Source organism: Theropithecus gelada, chromosome 12, assembly GCF_003255815.1.
Source record: "Theropithecus gelada isolate Dixy chromosome 12, Tgel_1.0, whole genome shotgun sequence".
In the NCBI taxonomy this organism is placed as follows: domain Eukaryota; kingdom Metazoa; phylum Chordata; class Mammalia; order Primates; family Cercopithecidae; genus Theropithecus; species Theropithecus gelada.
In genome coordinates, this window is record NC_037680.1 from 343,362 (window position 1) to 358,606 (window position 15,245).

Consider the following 15,245-nt stretch of genomic DNA (forward strand, 5'->3'; position numbering starts at 1 on the left):
TTTGCATTTCTCTGATGGCCAGTGATGATGAGCATTTTTTCATGTGTCGGCTGTATGAATGTCTTCTTTTGAGAAATGTCTGTTCATATCCTTTGCCCACTTTTTGATGGGATTGTTTTTTTCTTGTAAATTTGTTTGAGTTCTTTGTAGGTTCTGGATATTAGCCCTTTGTCAGATGAGTAGATTGCAAACATTTTCTCCCATTCTGTAGGTTGCCTGTTCACTCTGATGGTAGTTTCTTTTGCTGTGCAGAAGCTCTTGAGTTTAATTAGATCCCATTTGTCAATTTTGGCTTTTGTTGCCATTGCTTTTGGTGTTTTAGACATGAAGTCCTTGCCCATGCCTATGTCCTGAATGGTATTACCTAGGTTTTCTTCTAGGGTTTTTATGGTATTAGGTCTAACATTTAAGTCTCTAATCCATCTTGAATTAATTTTCGTATAAGGAGTAAGGAAAGGATCCAGTTTCAGCTTTCTACTTATGGCTAGCCAATTTTCCCAGCACCATTTTTTAAATAGGGAATGCTTTCCCCATTTCTTGTTTTTGTCAGGTTTGTCAAAGGTCAGATGGCTGTAGATGTGTGGTATTATTTCTGAGGACTCTGTTCTGTTCCATTGGTCTATATCTCTGTTTTGGTACTAGTACCATGCTGTTTTGGTTACTGTAGCCTTGTAGTATAGTTTGGAGTCAGGTAGCGTGATGCCTCCAGTTTTGTTCTTTTGACTTAGGATTGTCTTGGCAATGCAGGCTCTTTTTTGGTCCCATATGAACTTTAAAGCAGTTTTTTCCAATTCTGTGAAGAAACTCATTGGTAGCTTGATGGGGATGGCATTGAATCTATAAATTACCTTGGGCAGTATGATCATTTTCACGATATTGATTCTTCCTATCGATGAGCATGGTATGTTCTTCCATTTGTTTGTGTCCTCTTTTATTTCACTGAGCAGTGGTTTGTAGTTCTCCTTGAAGAGGTCCTTTACATCCCTTGGAAGTTGAATTCCTAGGTATTTTATTCTCTTTGAAGCAATTGTGAATGGAAGTTCATTCATGATTTGGCTTTCTGTTTGTCTGTTACTGGTGTATAAGAATGCTTGTGATTTTTGCACATTAATTTTGTATCCTGAGACTTTGCTGAAGTTGCTTATTGGCTTAAGGAGATTTTGGGCTGAGATGATGGGGTTTTCTAAATATACAATCATGTCATCTGCAAACAGGGACAATTTGACTTCTTCTTTTCCTAACTGAATACCCTTTATTTCTTTCTCTTGCCTGATTGCCCTAGCCAGAACTTCCAACACTATGTTGAATAGGAGTGGTGAGAGAAGGCATCCCTGTCTTGTGCCAGTTTTCAAAGGGAATGCTTCCAGTTTTTGCCCATTCAGTATGATATTGGCTGTGGGTTTGTCATAAATAGCTCTTATTATTTTGAGATATGTTCCATCAATACTGAATTTATTGAGAGTTTTTAGCATGAAGGGCTGTTGAATTTTGTCAAAGGTCTTTTCTGCATCTATTGAGATAATCATGTGGTTTTTGTCTTTGGTTCTGTTTATATGCTGGATTACATTTATTGATTTGCATATGTTGAACCAGCCTTGCATCCCAGGGATGAAGCCCACTTGATCATGGTGGATAAGCTTTTTGATGTGCTGCTGGATTCGGCTTGCCAGTATTTTATTGAGGATTTTTGCATCGATGTTCATCAGGGATATTGGTCTAAAATTCTCTTTTTTTGTTGTGTCTCTGCCAGGCTTTGGTATCAGGATGATGTTGGCCTCATAAAATGAGTTAGGGAGGATTCGCTCTTTTTCTATTGATTGGAATAGTTTCAGAAGGAATGGTACCAGCTCTGCCTTGTACCTCTGGTAGAATTCAGCTGTGAATCCTTCTAGTCCTGGACTTTTTTTGGTTGGTAGGCTATTAATTATTGCTTCAATTTCAGAGCCTGCTATTGGTCTATTCAGGGATTCAACTTCTTCCTGGTTTAGTCTTGGGAGAGTGTAAGTGTCCAGGAAATTATCCATTTCTTCTAGATTTTCGAGTTTATTTGCGTGGAGGTGTTTATAGTATTCTCTGATGGTAGTTTGTATTTCTGTGGGGTTGGTGGTGATATCCCCTTTATCATTTTTTATTGCATCTATTTGATTCTTCTGTCTTTTCTTTATTAGTCTTGCTAGCGGTCTATCAATTTTGTTGATCTTTTCAAAAAACCAACTCCTGGATTCATTGATTTTTTGGAGGGTTTTTTGTGTGTCTATCTCCTTCAGTTCTGCTCTGATCTCAGTGATTTCTTGCCTTCTGCTAGCTTTTGAATGTATTTGCTCTTGCTTCTCTAGTTCTTTTAATTGTGATGTTAGAGTGTCAATTTTAGATCTTTCCAGCTTTCTCTTGTGGGCATTTAGTGCTATAAATTTCCCTCTACACACTGCTTTAAATGTGTCCCAGAAATTCTGGTATGTTGTGTCTTTGTTCTCATTGGTTTCAAAGAACATCTTTATTTCTGCCTTCGTTTCGTTATGTACCCAGTAGTCATTCAGGAGCAGGTTGTTCAGTTTCCATGTAGTTGAGCGGTTTTGATTGAGTTTCTTAGTCCTGAGTTCTAGTTTGATTGCACTGTGGTCTGAGAGATAGTTTGTTATAATTTCTGTTCTTTTACATTTGCTGAGGAGTGCTTTATTTCCAAGTATGTGGTCAATTTTGGAATAAGTGTGATGTGGTGCTGAGAAGAATGTATATTCTGTTGATTTGGGGTGGAGAGTTCTGTAGATGTCTATTAGGTCCGCTTGGTGCAGAGATGAGTTCAACTCCTGGATATCCTTGTTAACTTTCTGTCTCGTTGATCTGTCTAATGTTGACAGTGGGGTGTTGAAGTCTCCCATTATTATTGTATGGGAGTCTAAGTCTCTTTGTAAGAGAAATTCTTTTTTAATGTAGGCTTTTACAACTAGAAAGTTTCCTCTCAGCATAGCCTTCACTGCATCCATAAGTTTTGATAGGTTGTGTTTTTGTTTTCATTCATCTCACAGTATTTTCTAATTTTGTGATTTCTTCTTTTCTTTTCTGTGAAATCTTATGATTTCTTCTTTGACTCACTGGCTGTTTAATATTGTATTAATTTCCACATATTTGTGAATTTTCAAGTTCTGCTATTGATGTCTAGTTTCATTACATTGCAGTCAGAAAAGATACTTTGTATGAATTCAGTCTTTTAAAATTTACTGGCCAGGCACGGTGGCTCATGCTCGTAATTCCAGCACTTTGGGAGGCTGAGGCAGGCGGATCACTTGAGGTCAGGAGTTTGAGACCAGCCTGACCAACCTGGTGAAACCCCGTCTCTACTAACAACACAAAATTAACTGGGTGTGGTGGTGCGTGCCTATAATCCCAGCTACTCAGGAGGCTAAGGCAGGAGAATTGCTTGAGCCTGGGAGGCAGAGGTTGCAGTGAGCCAAGATCATGCCATTGCACTCCAGCCTGGGCAACAAGAGTAAAACTCCATCTCAAAAAAAAAAAAAAAATTATTTACTGAAATTTGTTTTCTGGTCTCACTTATGGTCTCTTCTGGAGAATGTTCCATGTGTACTTGAGAAGCATGTGTATTCTGTTGTGGTTTGGTTTAGTGTCCTGTATGTGTCTGTTAGTTTTAATTGGTTTATAGTATTGTTCAAGACCTCTATTTCCTCATTGGCCTTATGTCCATTTATTATCGAAAGGGTGTTGAAATCTCCAGCTATTATTGCAGAACTGTCTCTTTCTCACATGATTTCTGTCGATTTTTGTTGCTCAGTTGGTAGGTACCTATGTTTGTAATTGTTATATCTTCTTGATGAACTGGCTTTTTAATCAATCTATAATGTATTTCTTTGTTTTTACAGCAGTTTGCAACTTAAAATCTATTTTCTCTGGTGCTGGTATAGACACTCCAGCTCTCTTTTGGTTGTTATTTGCATGGGATAATTTTTCCATTCAGTTTTGAAGTACGGTTTTCGCAGATACAGAATTCTTGCTGAACATTTTTTTTCTTTCCCTCTTTTATATGTGTCATCTCACTGCCTCCGGCCTTCTTGGTTTCTGAGGAGAAATCAGCTGTTAATCTTATTCAGAATCCCTGGTACATGGTGAATTACTTCTCTGTTGTTGATTTCAAGATTCACTTTTTGTCTTTGGTTTTCAGCTATTTTATTCCAATGTGTCTCAGTGTGAGTCTTTATGTTTATCCACCATTGAGTTCACTGAGCTTCTTGGTTGTGTAGAGTTATGTACTTTATCAAATTTAGGAATTTTCAACAATTATTTCTTCAAAAAGTCTTTCTAATTTCTTTCTTTCTTTCTTTCTTTTGTTTTTTTTTTTTTTTGAGATGGAGTTTCGCTCTTGTTGCCCAGGCTGGAGTGCAGTGGTGCCATCTTGGCTCACCACAACCTCCACCTCCTAAGTTCAAGCGATTATCCTATCTCAGCCTCCCAAGTAGCTGGGATTACAGGCATGCGCCACCAGGCCCGGCTATTTTTTTTCTATTTTTAGTAGAGATGGAGTTCCTCCATGTTGGTGAGCCTGGTCTCAAACTTCTGACCTCAGGTGATCTGCCCCCCTTCACCTCCCAAAGTGCTGGGATTACTGGTGTGAGCCACTGCGTCTGGCCTTTCTCTCTTTCTTTTGAGATTCCATTATGGGTATGTTGGTGTGCTTGATGGTGCCCTAGGTTCTATTAATTTTCTTCATGCTTCTCTTATGTTCTATTAATTTTCTTCATGCTTCTTTCCTTCATATTGGAAAATCTCAGTTGGTCATCCAATCTCAATTGGCCATCCACAGAAAAAAAGAATCCACTGATTCTTTTTTCTGCCTACTGAGACACGTTGTAACATTGAATTTTAGTTATTGTACTTTTCAACTCCAGAACTTTTACCTGTTTTTTTAATACTTTCTCTTTATTGGTATTCCATCTGATGAGACATCATTCTTTTGGTTCCTTTAGTGGTTTTTGTTTCACTTAGCTCTTTAAGCATATTTAAAACAGTTTATTAGAGTCTTTGTCTAGTAAGACCCTGTGCTTTCTCAGGGATGGTTTTTGTTCGGTTCTTTTCTTTCTGTGAGTGGGCCATACTTTCTTTTTTTTTTTTTTGAGACGGAGTCTCGCTGTGTTGCCCAGGTTGGAGTGGAGTAGCGCAATCTCAGCTTACTGCAAGCTTCACCTCCTGGGTTCACACAATTCTCCTGCCTCAGCCTCCCAAGTAACTGGGACTATTGGCACCCGCCACCACGCCCGGCTAATTTTTTGTATTTTTAGTAGCGACAGGGTTTCGCCATGTTAGCCAGGATGGTCTCAATCTCCTGACCTTGTGATCCACCTGCCTCAGCCTCCCAAAGTGCTGGGATTACAGGTGTGAGCCACTGCACCTGGCCACTTTCTTGTTTCTTTGTATCATAATTTTTTGTTGAAAACTGGGCATCTTGAATATTATAATGTGGCAACACAGTGGCTGCACGTATGTTGCTGACAGTATTCCATGGCCTGGATGTACAGTGACTTGTTTAATCATTCACCTGTTGGAGGACATCTAGATGGTTTCCAGGTTTAGGCTATTATAAATAATATGTTTAATAACATATGTTTTCTTTTCTCTAGGGTAAATACCCAAAAGTACAATTGTTGGGTCATATGATAGTTGTCAGTTTAGTTTTATTAGAATCTGCCACATTATTTTCCAGAGGGCTATACCATTTTACCTTCCCACCAGTAATGTTTGCATGATCCAGTTTCCCAGCATTCTTATCAGCATATTTTTTTGTTGTTGCTATTTTAAAATTTTTACCATAATAGCAATCGCGGTGTAGTGATAACTCATTTTGGAAATGGTTGGGTTCTAAGGGGCAATAATGTAGAAAATATTTTCATGTGCATATTTGCCATTGGTACAACAGTTTAGGTGAACTGCCTTTTCTATTCCTGTATCCATTTTCTAACTGGATAGCCTTTTCCTTTTCTCTGCCCAAACAATTGAGAGGTAAGGCATTTTTTTTTAATGTCGATCTTTGAGAGACAGAATGTATATGTGTCTGTGTATTATATATATTCATATTCCAGATATTAGTCCTTTGTTGAGTATGTGGTTTACAAACATTATCACCCAGTCTGTAGCTTGTTTTTTCATCTTCTTACCAGGGTCTTCACAGAACAAATTTTTAAATGTTGTTGAAGTCTAGTTAATCAATTTTTTCCATTTATGGATGTGCTTTTGGCGTCATGTCTAAAAACTCTTCAGTGACCCCTAAGTCTCAAAGATTTTCTGGTTTTTTCTAAAGTTTTATCATTGTACTTTTCACATTTAAGTTTGTGATTAATTTCCAGTTACATTTTTTTGACTTTTTTTAGGTTCAGGGGTACATGTGCAGGTTTGTTATATGGGCAAATTGCGTGTTATAAGGGTTTGGTGTATAGATTATTTTGTCACCCAGGTAATAAGTATAATACTGGATGGGTAGTTTTTCAGTCCTCACCCTCCTCCTGCCCTCCACCCTCAGGGAGGCCCCAGAATCTGTTGTTGTCTTCTTTGTGTCCATATGTACTCAATCTTTAGCTCCCACTTATGACAACATGTGGTATTTGGTTGTCTGTTCCTGTGTCAGTTTCCCTAGCATAAAGGCCTCCAGTGGCAACCATGTTGCTGTAAAAGGGAATGATCTTATTCTTTCTTATGGTTGCATGAGTTGTGGGATTTAGGTGAAGTTTCTTTTCTTTCTTTTTTTTCTTCTTTTTTTTTCTGCCTGTGGATACTGTTGGACCACTTGTTGAAAAGAGTTATTATTCCTCATTGAATTACTTTTGTACCTTTGCCAAAAATCAGTTGGATATACTTATGCCTGTTTCTAGGCTCTCTGTTTGGTACTGTTGACACGTGTGTCTATGCTTCCACCAGTGCCACACTGTCTTGATCTTCATAGCTATGTACTGAGCATTCATGTTGATTAGATGGAGTCCTTCCACTATATTTCTTTTTTTCAACATTGTTTTACCCGTTCCATGGCTACCTCCTTCCAAAAGTAAATATTAAAATAAATTTGTCTTGTCTATAAATGCTTTGCTGAGAATCTTTGCTGAGATGAGACTGCAGAAAACTTATAAATTAATTTATGGAAAACTGTCATGTTTATTGTTTTGTCTCCCAACACAAGAATACAGGTATATCTTTTCATTTATTTAGGTTTTCTTTATCTTCTTTTGTCAGAATTTTGTAATTTTCTGCATGCAGATCCTATGCATTTTTTAAATGTGTACTTTTGTATTTAATTTTCCTAGGAACTACTACAAATACTGTGTTTTAAATTTCGTTTTCCACAAGTTGATTTTTAGTATATGTGTTGATACTGTATCCTGTGACTCTGCTGAATTCATTTGTTAGTTCAAAGGTAGTTGTTTTTTATAAATTATTTGAAACTATCTATGTAAGCAACCATATCACCTGAAAATGGGCGGGGGAGTTATTTCTTCTTTTCTAGTGTGTATTCTTTTGATTTCTTTTCTTCCAGCCTCTGCCTGCTGCCCAATTCTAAAGTCACTTCCAAATTTGTAGGTGTTTGTTATAGCTGTATCCCACTTCCAGGTACTAAGGTTTGTGTAGTGATTATACAACAATACAGGTGCTACAGTGATATCAACAAAATACTGTTAACAGAGAGGAGGAGGTGGGTAATTCTGTGTAGATGGAACATTAGGAAAGACTTTGCATAAAATGAGACACTTTCCTAAGAATGGATAACGTTTCAGCAGGGAAACGTAGTTCAAATAGAGGGGATAGCAACATCACTGCAACCTCTGCCTCCCGGGTTCACACCATTCTCCTGCCTCAGCCTCCTGAGTGGCTGGGACTACAGGCGCCTGCCACCACGCCTGGCTAATTTTTTGTATTTTTAGTAGAGACAGGAGTTCACCGTGTTAGCCAGGATGGTCTCAATCTCCTGACCTTGTATGGTAGTATGAAAATTCATAGAGTATCAGGGAAGTAGCGAGCAGGTGCCTGGTGGTAGAGAGATGGATGGCAAGAGTTGTTACAGTAGTCAGAAAACAATATTTGAAGAACTCTGGGCTCCCTGCCAATAGACCTTGACTTTATAAGCAGCAGGCAGCCTTTTTAACATAAAATGGCATGATAAATTTTTAACATGGTTTTTAACATAAAAATGGCATGATAAGTTTTCTGTAGAACAAGAAGGGAAGACTTAGAGAATGTTTAAGTAACACCTATGAGAAGCGACCTGAGAAAACATTTTGTCAAAAGGCATTCAGTTGGCCCTTAAACCATGCAGGGGTTAGGGGTACCAACCACCCACACAGTCGAAAATCCATTTATAATTTTTTTTTTTTGAGATGGAGTCTTGCTCTGTTCCCCAGGCTGGAGTGCAGTGGCATGATCTCAGCTCACTGCAACCCCCACCTCCTGGGTTCAAGCAATTCTCCTGCCTCAGCCTCCCTAGTAGCTGGGATTACAGGTGCATGCCACCACGCCTGGCGAATTTTTGTATTCTTAGTAGAGACAGGATTTCACCATGTTCACCAGGCTGGTCTCAAACTCCTGAGCTCAGGTGATCCGCCTGCCTCGGCCTCCCAAAGTTCTGGGATTATAGGTGTGAGCTACCGTGCTCAGCGTCATGTATAATTTTTGTCTCCTGAAAAACTTAACTATTAATAGCCTACTGTTGACCAGAAGCCTTGTTAATAACATAAACAGTCTAACACTTATTTTGTATGTTGTAAGATATTATAAGTAGTATATATAGTATTGTTGCAATAAAGTAAGCTAGAGAAAGAGAACATGTTAAGAAAATCAGAGGGAAGAGAAAATATATTTACTATTTGTTCACTGGAAGTGGATTGTGATAAAGGTCTTCATCCTCATCATCTTCACATTCCATAGGCTAAGGAGGAGGAAGGAGAGGAGCAATTGGTCTTGTTGTCTCAGAAGTGGCAGAGGTGGAAGAAAATCCATGTATAAGTAAACCCATGCAGTTCAAACCCACGTGGTGTAAGAGTCAACTATAGTCACAAACTTAAGTGGCTATTAAAAAAAATAAAATGTGATGTGACCTGCATGAATACATGTACAGGGTCCAGTTTCCCTTTAACCAGGATTAAAGTAGATTCTGAGAGAATTCCAAGCCTAAGATTCTTTGACTGTAAAAGGTTTGGAGGCCTAGAGATAATTTCTGATAGTTTAATAGAAAATAGAGATTATATACTAGTTGAGCGTATTTGACTAGTTGAGTCAAATATGGTTTGGTAGTTTCTCTTTTTTTTTTTTTTTTTTAGACAGAGTGTTGCTCTGTTGCCCAGGCTGGAGTGCAGTGGCGTGATACTGGCTGACTGCAAGCTCTGCTTCCCAGGTTCACACCATTCTCCTGCATCAGCCTCCCGAGTAGCTGGGACTACAGGAGCCCACCACCAAGCCCAGTTAATTTTTTGTATTTTTAGTAGAGACAGGTTTCACCGTGTTAGCCAGGATGGTCTCGATCTCCTGACCTCGTGATCCACCCGCCTCGGCTTCCCAAAGTGCTGGGATTACAGGCGTGAGCCCCCGCGCCCAGCCGGTTTGGTAGTTTCTACTAGTTTCAACTACTCAGATATACATAAGCCACATTTTTGTGTAAACACAAAAAGATAAACTCCAGGTATAATTCTGAAAAAAGTATGAAAAGAAGCAAGTAATAATGTGGTGTAACATGCAAGGGTTAGAACAGCAGGAATAATAGCACATATATTGAGTGAATAAGAGCACTAGGTCACTGTTCTCAAAGCAGTCACTGGACTACAGTGGACTTTTAATTTTGGAAGTGTGTTAATTTCTAAATAGACTAGGATTTCCTTTTTAAGAAAATTAATAGAATTACCTTTCTATTACTGATTTATAGTTTAATTCCATTGTGATCGGAGAAACATACTTTGTATGATTTCATACTTTCAAACTTTTAAAAATTATTTCATTATTATGATTATCACCAAGGATATAGCCTCTCTTGGTGAATGTTCCATGTGCACTTGAAAATAATGGGTATTGTGCTATTGTTGGATGGATAGTCTACAAATGTCAGTTACTTCCAGTTGGTTGATGGTGTTGCCCACTTTGTCTGTTATCTTGTTTTTGTCTATTTGTTCTATTGATTACTGTGATAAAAGTGTTGAAGTTTCCAATCAGCAATAGATCATTGTGAATTTTCCATTTCTCCTTTAAATTAAATTAAAATTTTGCTTCATATATTTTGAATGTCTGTGGTTAGATGCATGGACATCTAGGATTATATGTCTTCTTGGTGAATTCACTCTTATTATGTTATGTTCTTCTGTGTCCCTGGTAACTTTCCTTGCTCTGAAATTGGTTTTGTCTGATATTACTAGAGCCATTCACATTTTCTTTTTGATTAGTATTTGTCATGGTTTTTCACCCTTTTACTTTTTACCTGCTTTTATCATTATTTTGAAAGTCGGTTTCTTGTAGATAGCATACTGTTAGTTGTTGTTTTTCCCTTAATTATTTTAATATTTGTTTTTTCTGATTATGTGCTTTGAGTATTCAAACTTAATAAACTTACTGATGTGTTTGGATTTAGGTTTACCATGTTATCATTCATTTTCCGTTCTCTGATTTTCATTGCTCTGTTTCCTTTTGGATTATTTAGGTATTTTTTTGTTTTCCATTTCAACTTATTGAGCTTTTAACTATATTTCTTTGTATAGTTTTTTTTAGTAATTCTAGGAATTAATATACATCCTTAACATTTCCATCTAGTTAGAATTAGTATTTTCCCACTTCGAGTGGAAGGAACGTAGACATCTTCCATCCCATAGGTTCCTTTAACCTCCTCCTTTGTGTTGTTGTTACCATGTATATTATATCTGCATACATTGAAAACCTCATTAGATAATACTATAATTTTGTGTTTAACTGTCAAATATTTTTTAAAACTTAAGAGGAGAAAAATAGTGTGTTATATTTACCCAGCTTCTTCTTTTTTTTTTTTTTTTTTTTTTTTTGAGACGGAGTCTCGCTCTGTCGCCCAGGCTGGAGTGCAGTGGCTGGATCTCAGCTCACTGCAAGCTCCGCCTCCCATTACCCAGCTTCTTCTTATTTCTGTTGCTCTTCCTTCATTTCTGAAGTTCGAAGTTTCCCTCTGGTATCATTTTCCTTTTGTATAAAGATCTTCCTTTAACATTTCTTTAGAACAGGTATACTGGCTATGACTTCTCTTGGTTTTTCTCCATGTGATAATGTTCTCACTTTATCTTCAGTCCTGAATATACTTTTGCTGGATATAGATTTTTGGGTTGACAGTGATTTAGCACTTTACAAATATTTTTCCACCTCTTTCTGGCCTCCTTGAAAAATCTGCATGCGAATGAATATTCCCCTATGCATGAGCTGTTGTGGTTTCTAGCTGCTTTAAGGTTTGTTCATTGTCTCTAATTTTCAGCAGTTGATGATGTCTCTGGGCATTGATTTCCTTGGATTTTTCAGCTTGCAGTTTGCTGAGCTCTTGGGTCTGTAAGTTAATGTTTTGAATCATATTTGGGATGCTTTCAGAAATTATTCTTGATATTGTTCTGCGCTCCACTCTCTCCTCCTTCTGGAACTCTGATGACAGAGTGTTAGACCTTTGTTGTTGTCACACAGGTCCCTGAAGTTCTATTAGGGATTTTTTTCCCCCAACCTTTTCTCTCTGTTCTTCAACTGGATAATTTCTGTTGAGCTACTTACATGCTTACTGATTCTTTCCTTTTTCATCTCATTTTATAATTGCACTCTGCCCCTGGATTTTATTTTAGTTATTCTATTTTTCAGTACTAACATCTCCATTTTATTCTTTTATCTATTTATCTGCTATTATTTTTCATTCATGTCAAAAGTGTTCACCCTTACTTCTTCGAGCGTGGTGATGTAAGACCTGCTTTAAAGTCTTTTTCTGATAATTCCAACAACTGTGTCATGTTGGTGTTGCCATTGTTGACTATCTTTTCCCTTAAAAGTTATTGAGATTTCATAGTTCTTTGTGTGTCAGGTAATTTTGGATTATGTCCTGGGCATCTTAAATACTATGTTATGAGACTCTGGGCCTTGTTTAGTTCCTGTGGAGAATAATGATTATTAAATTTGTTAAGCAGTTGACCCAGTTGAGTTCCGCCTGCAAGTTCTTACTGGTCTTCAGGGGTGGTTTCCTATGTCAGTTCAGGTTTTAAGATGTTTTCAGTGCCATTTGGATAATGTGGATCACCCAGTGGCCCCTGTGGGGCCTGGAACATGTTCTACCCCATGGTTCAGTTCTCAAAGACTCGTATATGCTGTTCGGGGTCAGATCCATTCGTACAGCTTGGGGTTAAGTCTGGGAGGTCATCCACAACATGATGGGATCTTCTTCTTGAGACCCTTCCTCTCGGCATTCTCCCAGGCACCTCCTGGTGTCTAGGAACCCTCCATTCCTAGTTTTCTTGATGGAAAGCTGGGGCTTTCATTTTCCCTCTCTGCCATATGAAACCAAGCGGCAACTGTGTCTGCCTCGAAACCAAGTGGCAGGGAGACAGAGATAGAAAAAAGAAACAGGGATTCTCTCCCATGCGTTGGTACCACAGTTCCTCTGGCCAGAGAGGATTCCTGTCCCTCAGAAGTTTAGATGTCTGCATGACCACCACTGCCATTACCATAATGAGACTGCCTAGGGGAATAGGGTGGGAGAAATCATCACTAAAATACACATCCCTCAGCCCTCATGCCCTTAAGGACCCTTTTCCCTCTCTTCAGATCTGAGAGGGCTTCTTTTGGAGTCCTTTATGTCCAGTTTCAAGCTGGTATTGAGTTCAGACCAGGGCACACCACAGGAACAACAAAACAAGAAACTCACCACAGGATCAGTGTTACTTTGACTTCTGGTTTCCTTCCCGTCTACCTGCTGCTGTTTGCCTCTAGAGTCCTCAGACTAGAAACTCTCTGGAGCCAGGGTTTTTAGTTGTGTTCAAATGGATGGGGTGAAGCGTGCTACTCCATCTTTATCACTGTTTGTATATTGATGTTTCTGGAAATCACTAAAAGAATTTTCTAAGCACTGTTTGCTTAATAGTATGAGGAATACAAAAGCAAAAAGTAAAGGAACAAGCATTTATTTGAATACATACCACAATTTTTAAGTTAATACAAGAACTTCATAAGGTAGAAAAAAAATCAAGAGGGGCCAGGTTTATCTCTGGACAATGAGATGATACAGAAAAGGCTCACATCCCTGGTCGTCCCAAAGCCACAGCCAACAGTGGGTCCTTACTGTCTGAAGGGCAGTGTCTGTTTCATAATTAGGAGATGTCACGGATTTCGTGAGTTGTATTTTAATGAAGCATTCCAAAAAGACTGTGCCTTAGCTAAAACTAACAGTCGTGCTTTTGGGGAAATATCAGGCTGTGTGGCTGACCAGCTCAGGGAGAGATGGGAGTCTGAAGACCTTCTCCACAATCCTGACTTCACCCATGGAATGACAGCCTATCCATGTGGCCAGATAGGTTGCCCACTGCAGACTCCAGGTGAAGTTTTTCTTGTGAGTTTTGATGTGAAAGTACTTCCTGGAGCTGCGCATATTTTGGTTGTATGCTGCGTTCCCAAGGAAAAGTCTCCAGCAATTAGAAAAACTGCAGGGTGGCAATGACAGCTGTCATTTCTTTTCTTCATTTGCCCTCTGCCTCTTTCCTCTTCTTCCAGTGCTGGAGAAAGACGATCATTACCTCTCCAGAGTCTTTGAATCTCCGTAGAAGAAGCCGTCCACTCTCCCAGAGTGCTCCAACGGGACTGAACCACATGGGCTGGCCAGAGCACATACCTGGCACTGGTGAGTTACGCGCCTCTCTCTTTTGCTATGTACTCTGGATCTTGGCATGAAGGACAAGGAGTGAGTGCTGTTGGCAGCTGTATCCACTTGCCTGGCAGAAGTAGCTTGACGGTGAGAGACATAAACAATTGTCCCCTTCCTTCAGTTAGGGAGGAGTGCCTACTATCCAAAGAAAGGGAATTTTTGGCCAGGAACAGTGGCTCATGCCTGTGATCCCAGCACTTTGGGAGGCTGAAGCAGGCAGATCACTTGAGGTCAGGAGCTCAAGACCAGCCTGGGCAACATGGTGAAACCCCGTCTCTACTAAAAATACAGGCCAGGTGTGGTGGCTCACACCTATAATCCCAGCACTTTGGGAGGCCAAGGGAGGTGGACCATCTGAGGTCAGGAGTTTGAGACCAGCCTGACCATCATGGAGAAACCCCATCTCTACTAAAAATACAAAATTAGCCGGGCGTGGTGGTGCATGCCTGTAATCTCAGCTACTTGGGAGGCTGAGGCAAGTGAATCGCTTGAACCTCGCTAAAGGTTGCAGTGAGCCGAGATCACACCATTGCACTCCAGCCAGGGCAAGAAGAGCGAAACTCTGTCTCAAAAACAAAACAAAACAAAAAAATTAGCTCAGTGTGGTGGTGCATGCCTGTAATCTCAGCTACTCTGAGGGATGAGGCAGGAGAATCGCTCGAATCTGAGAGGCAGAGGTTGTAGTGAGCTGAGATCATGCCACTGCACTCTAGCCTGGGCGACAGTGATACTCCACCTCAAAAAAATGAAAAAGGAATTCCTAGAGTCCCCCAGCTTGGCTCCATCAGTTAATTCTGAGGAGAACTACGGACTGTCCCTTCGTATCCTAGTAGGATATATAACTTCAAGGAGACAGAATCATGTAGAGAGCTGTCTCCAATCAGCTGATGGAACTTGGGTGCTTCCCCTTCTGATGAATAATGGCCTCTTCCTTGAGTTTTATGGCAGCCTCTATGAGTCCGTTTCTCCGAACTGTAGCAAATAGCTTCAAATCACATATCTGTCCACAAAAGGCCTGGCTTTCTGTGTTAGAAGGGAACTGGGCCACAGGTGAGAGCCAGGATGGGGCCTCTTTATGTGTGACAGCTACCTTCGTCACACCCAACCCAGCGGGGCTGGACATGCTGAGTGCGGCTCAAGGCACATCTGTCTTCTGGTGGAAGGACAGATATGGGGTCTCAGGTCTTGAGCGGGTGCAGATTGTGTTCGGTGGTGACTTTACAGTCTAAAAGCTCATGGCTGCTGGAGGGAGGGGCCAAATCTGGTGTTGAAGAAAGTGAAACAAGGGCAAAGCCTTAAGAGAGTTAGAAAAACAAAACAGCCACGCCTGTCCAACGCGTGCTTCGTCCAGGCTTGGGAGGAGCGGGCT

At 39.8% G+C, this 15,245-nt stretch overlaps 1 protein-coding gene across 3 annotated transcripts in view; it reads left to right on the top strand.

The window, feature by feature from the left end:
* Window positions 1-15,245, top strand: part of ARHGEF4 (Rho guanine nucleotide exchange factor 4) — a 212,888-nt gene that overhangs the window by 101,085 nt on the left and 96,558 nt on the right. For 2 of the 3 annotated variants that reach the window (XM_025404661.1, XM_025404660.1), the window contains one exon: window positions 13,726-13,852. In XM_025404661.1, coding sequence (XP_025260446.1) covers window positions 13,726-13,852 — 127 coding nt within the window. Of the gene's footprint in view, window positions 1-13,725; window positions 14,446-15,245 lie in introns of those variants that run through there. The other variant, XM_025404659.1, reaches the window with a different exon arrangement.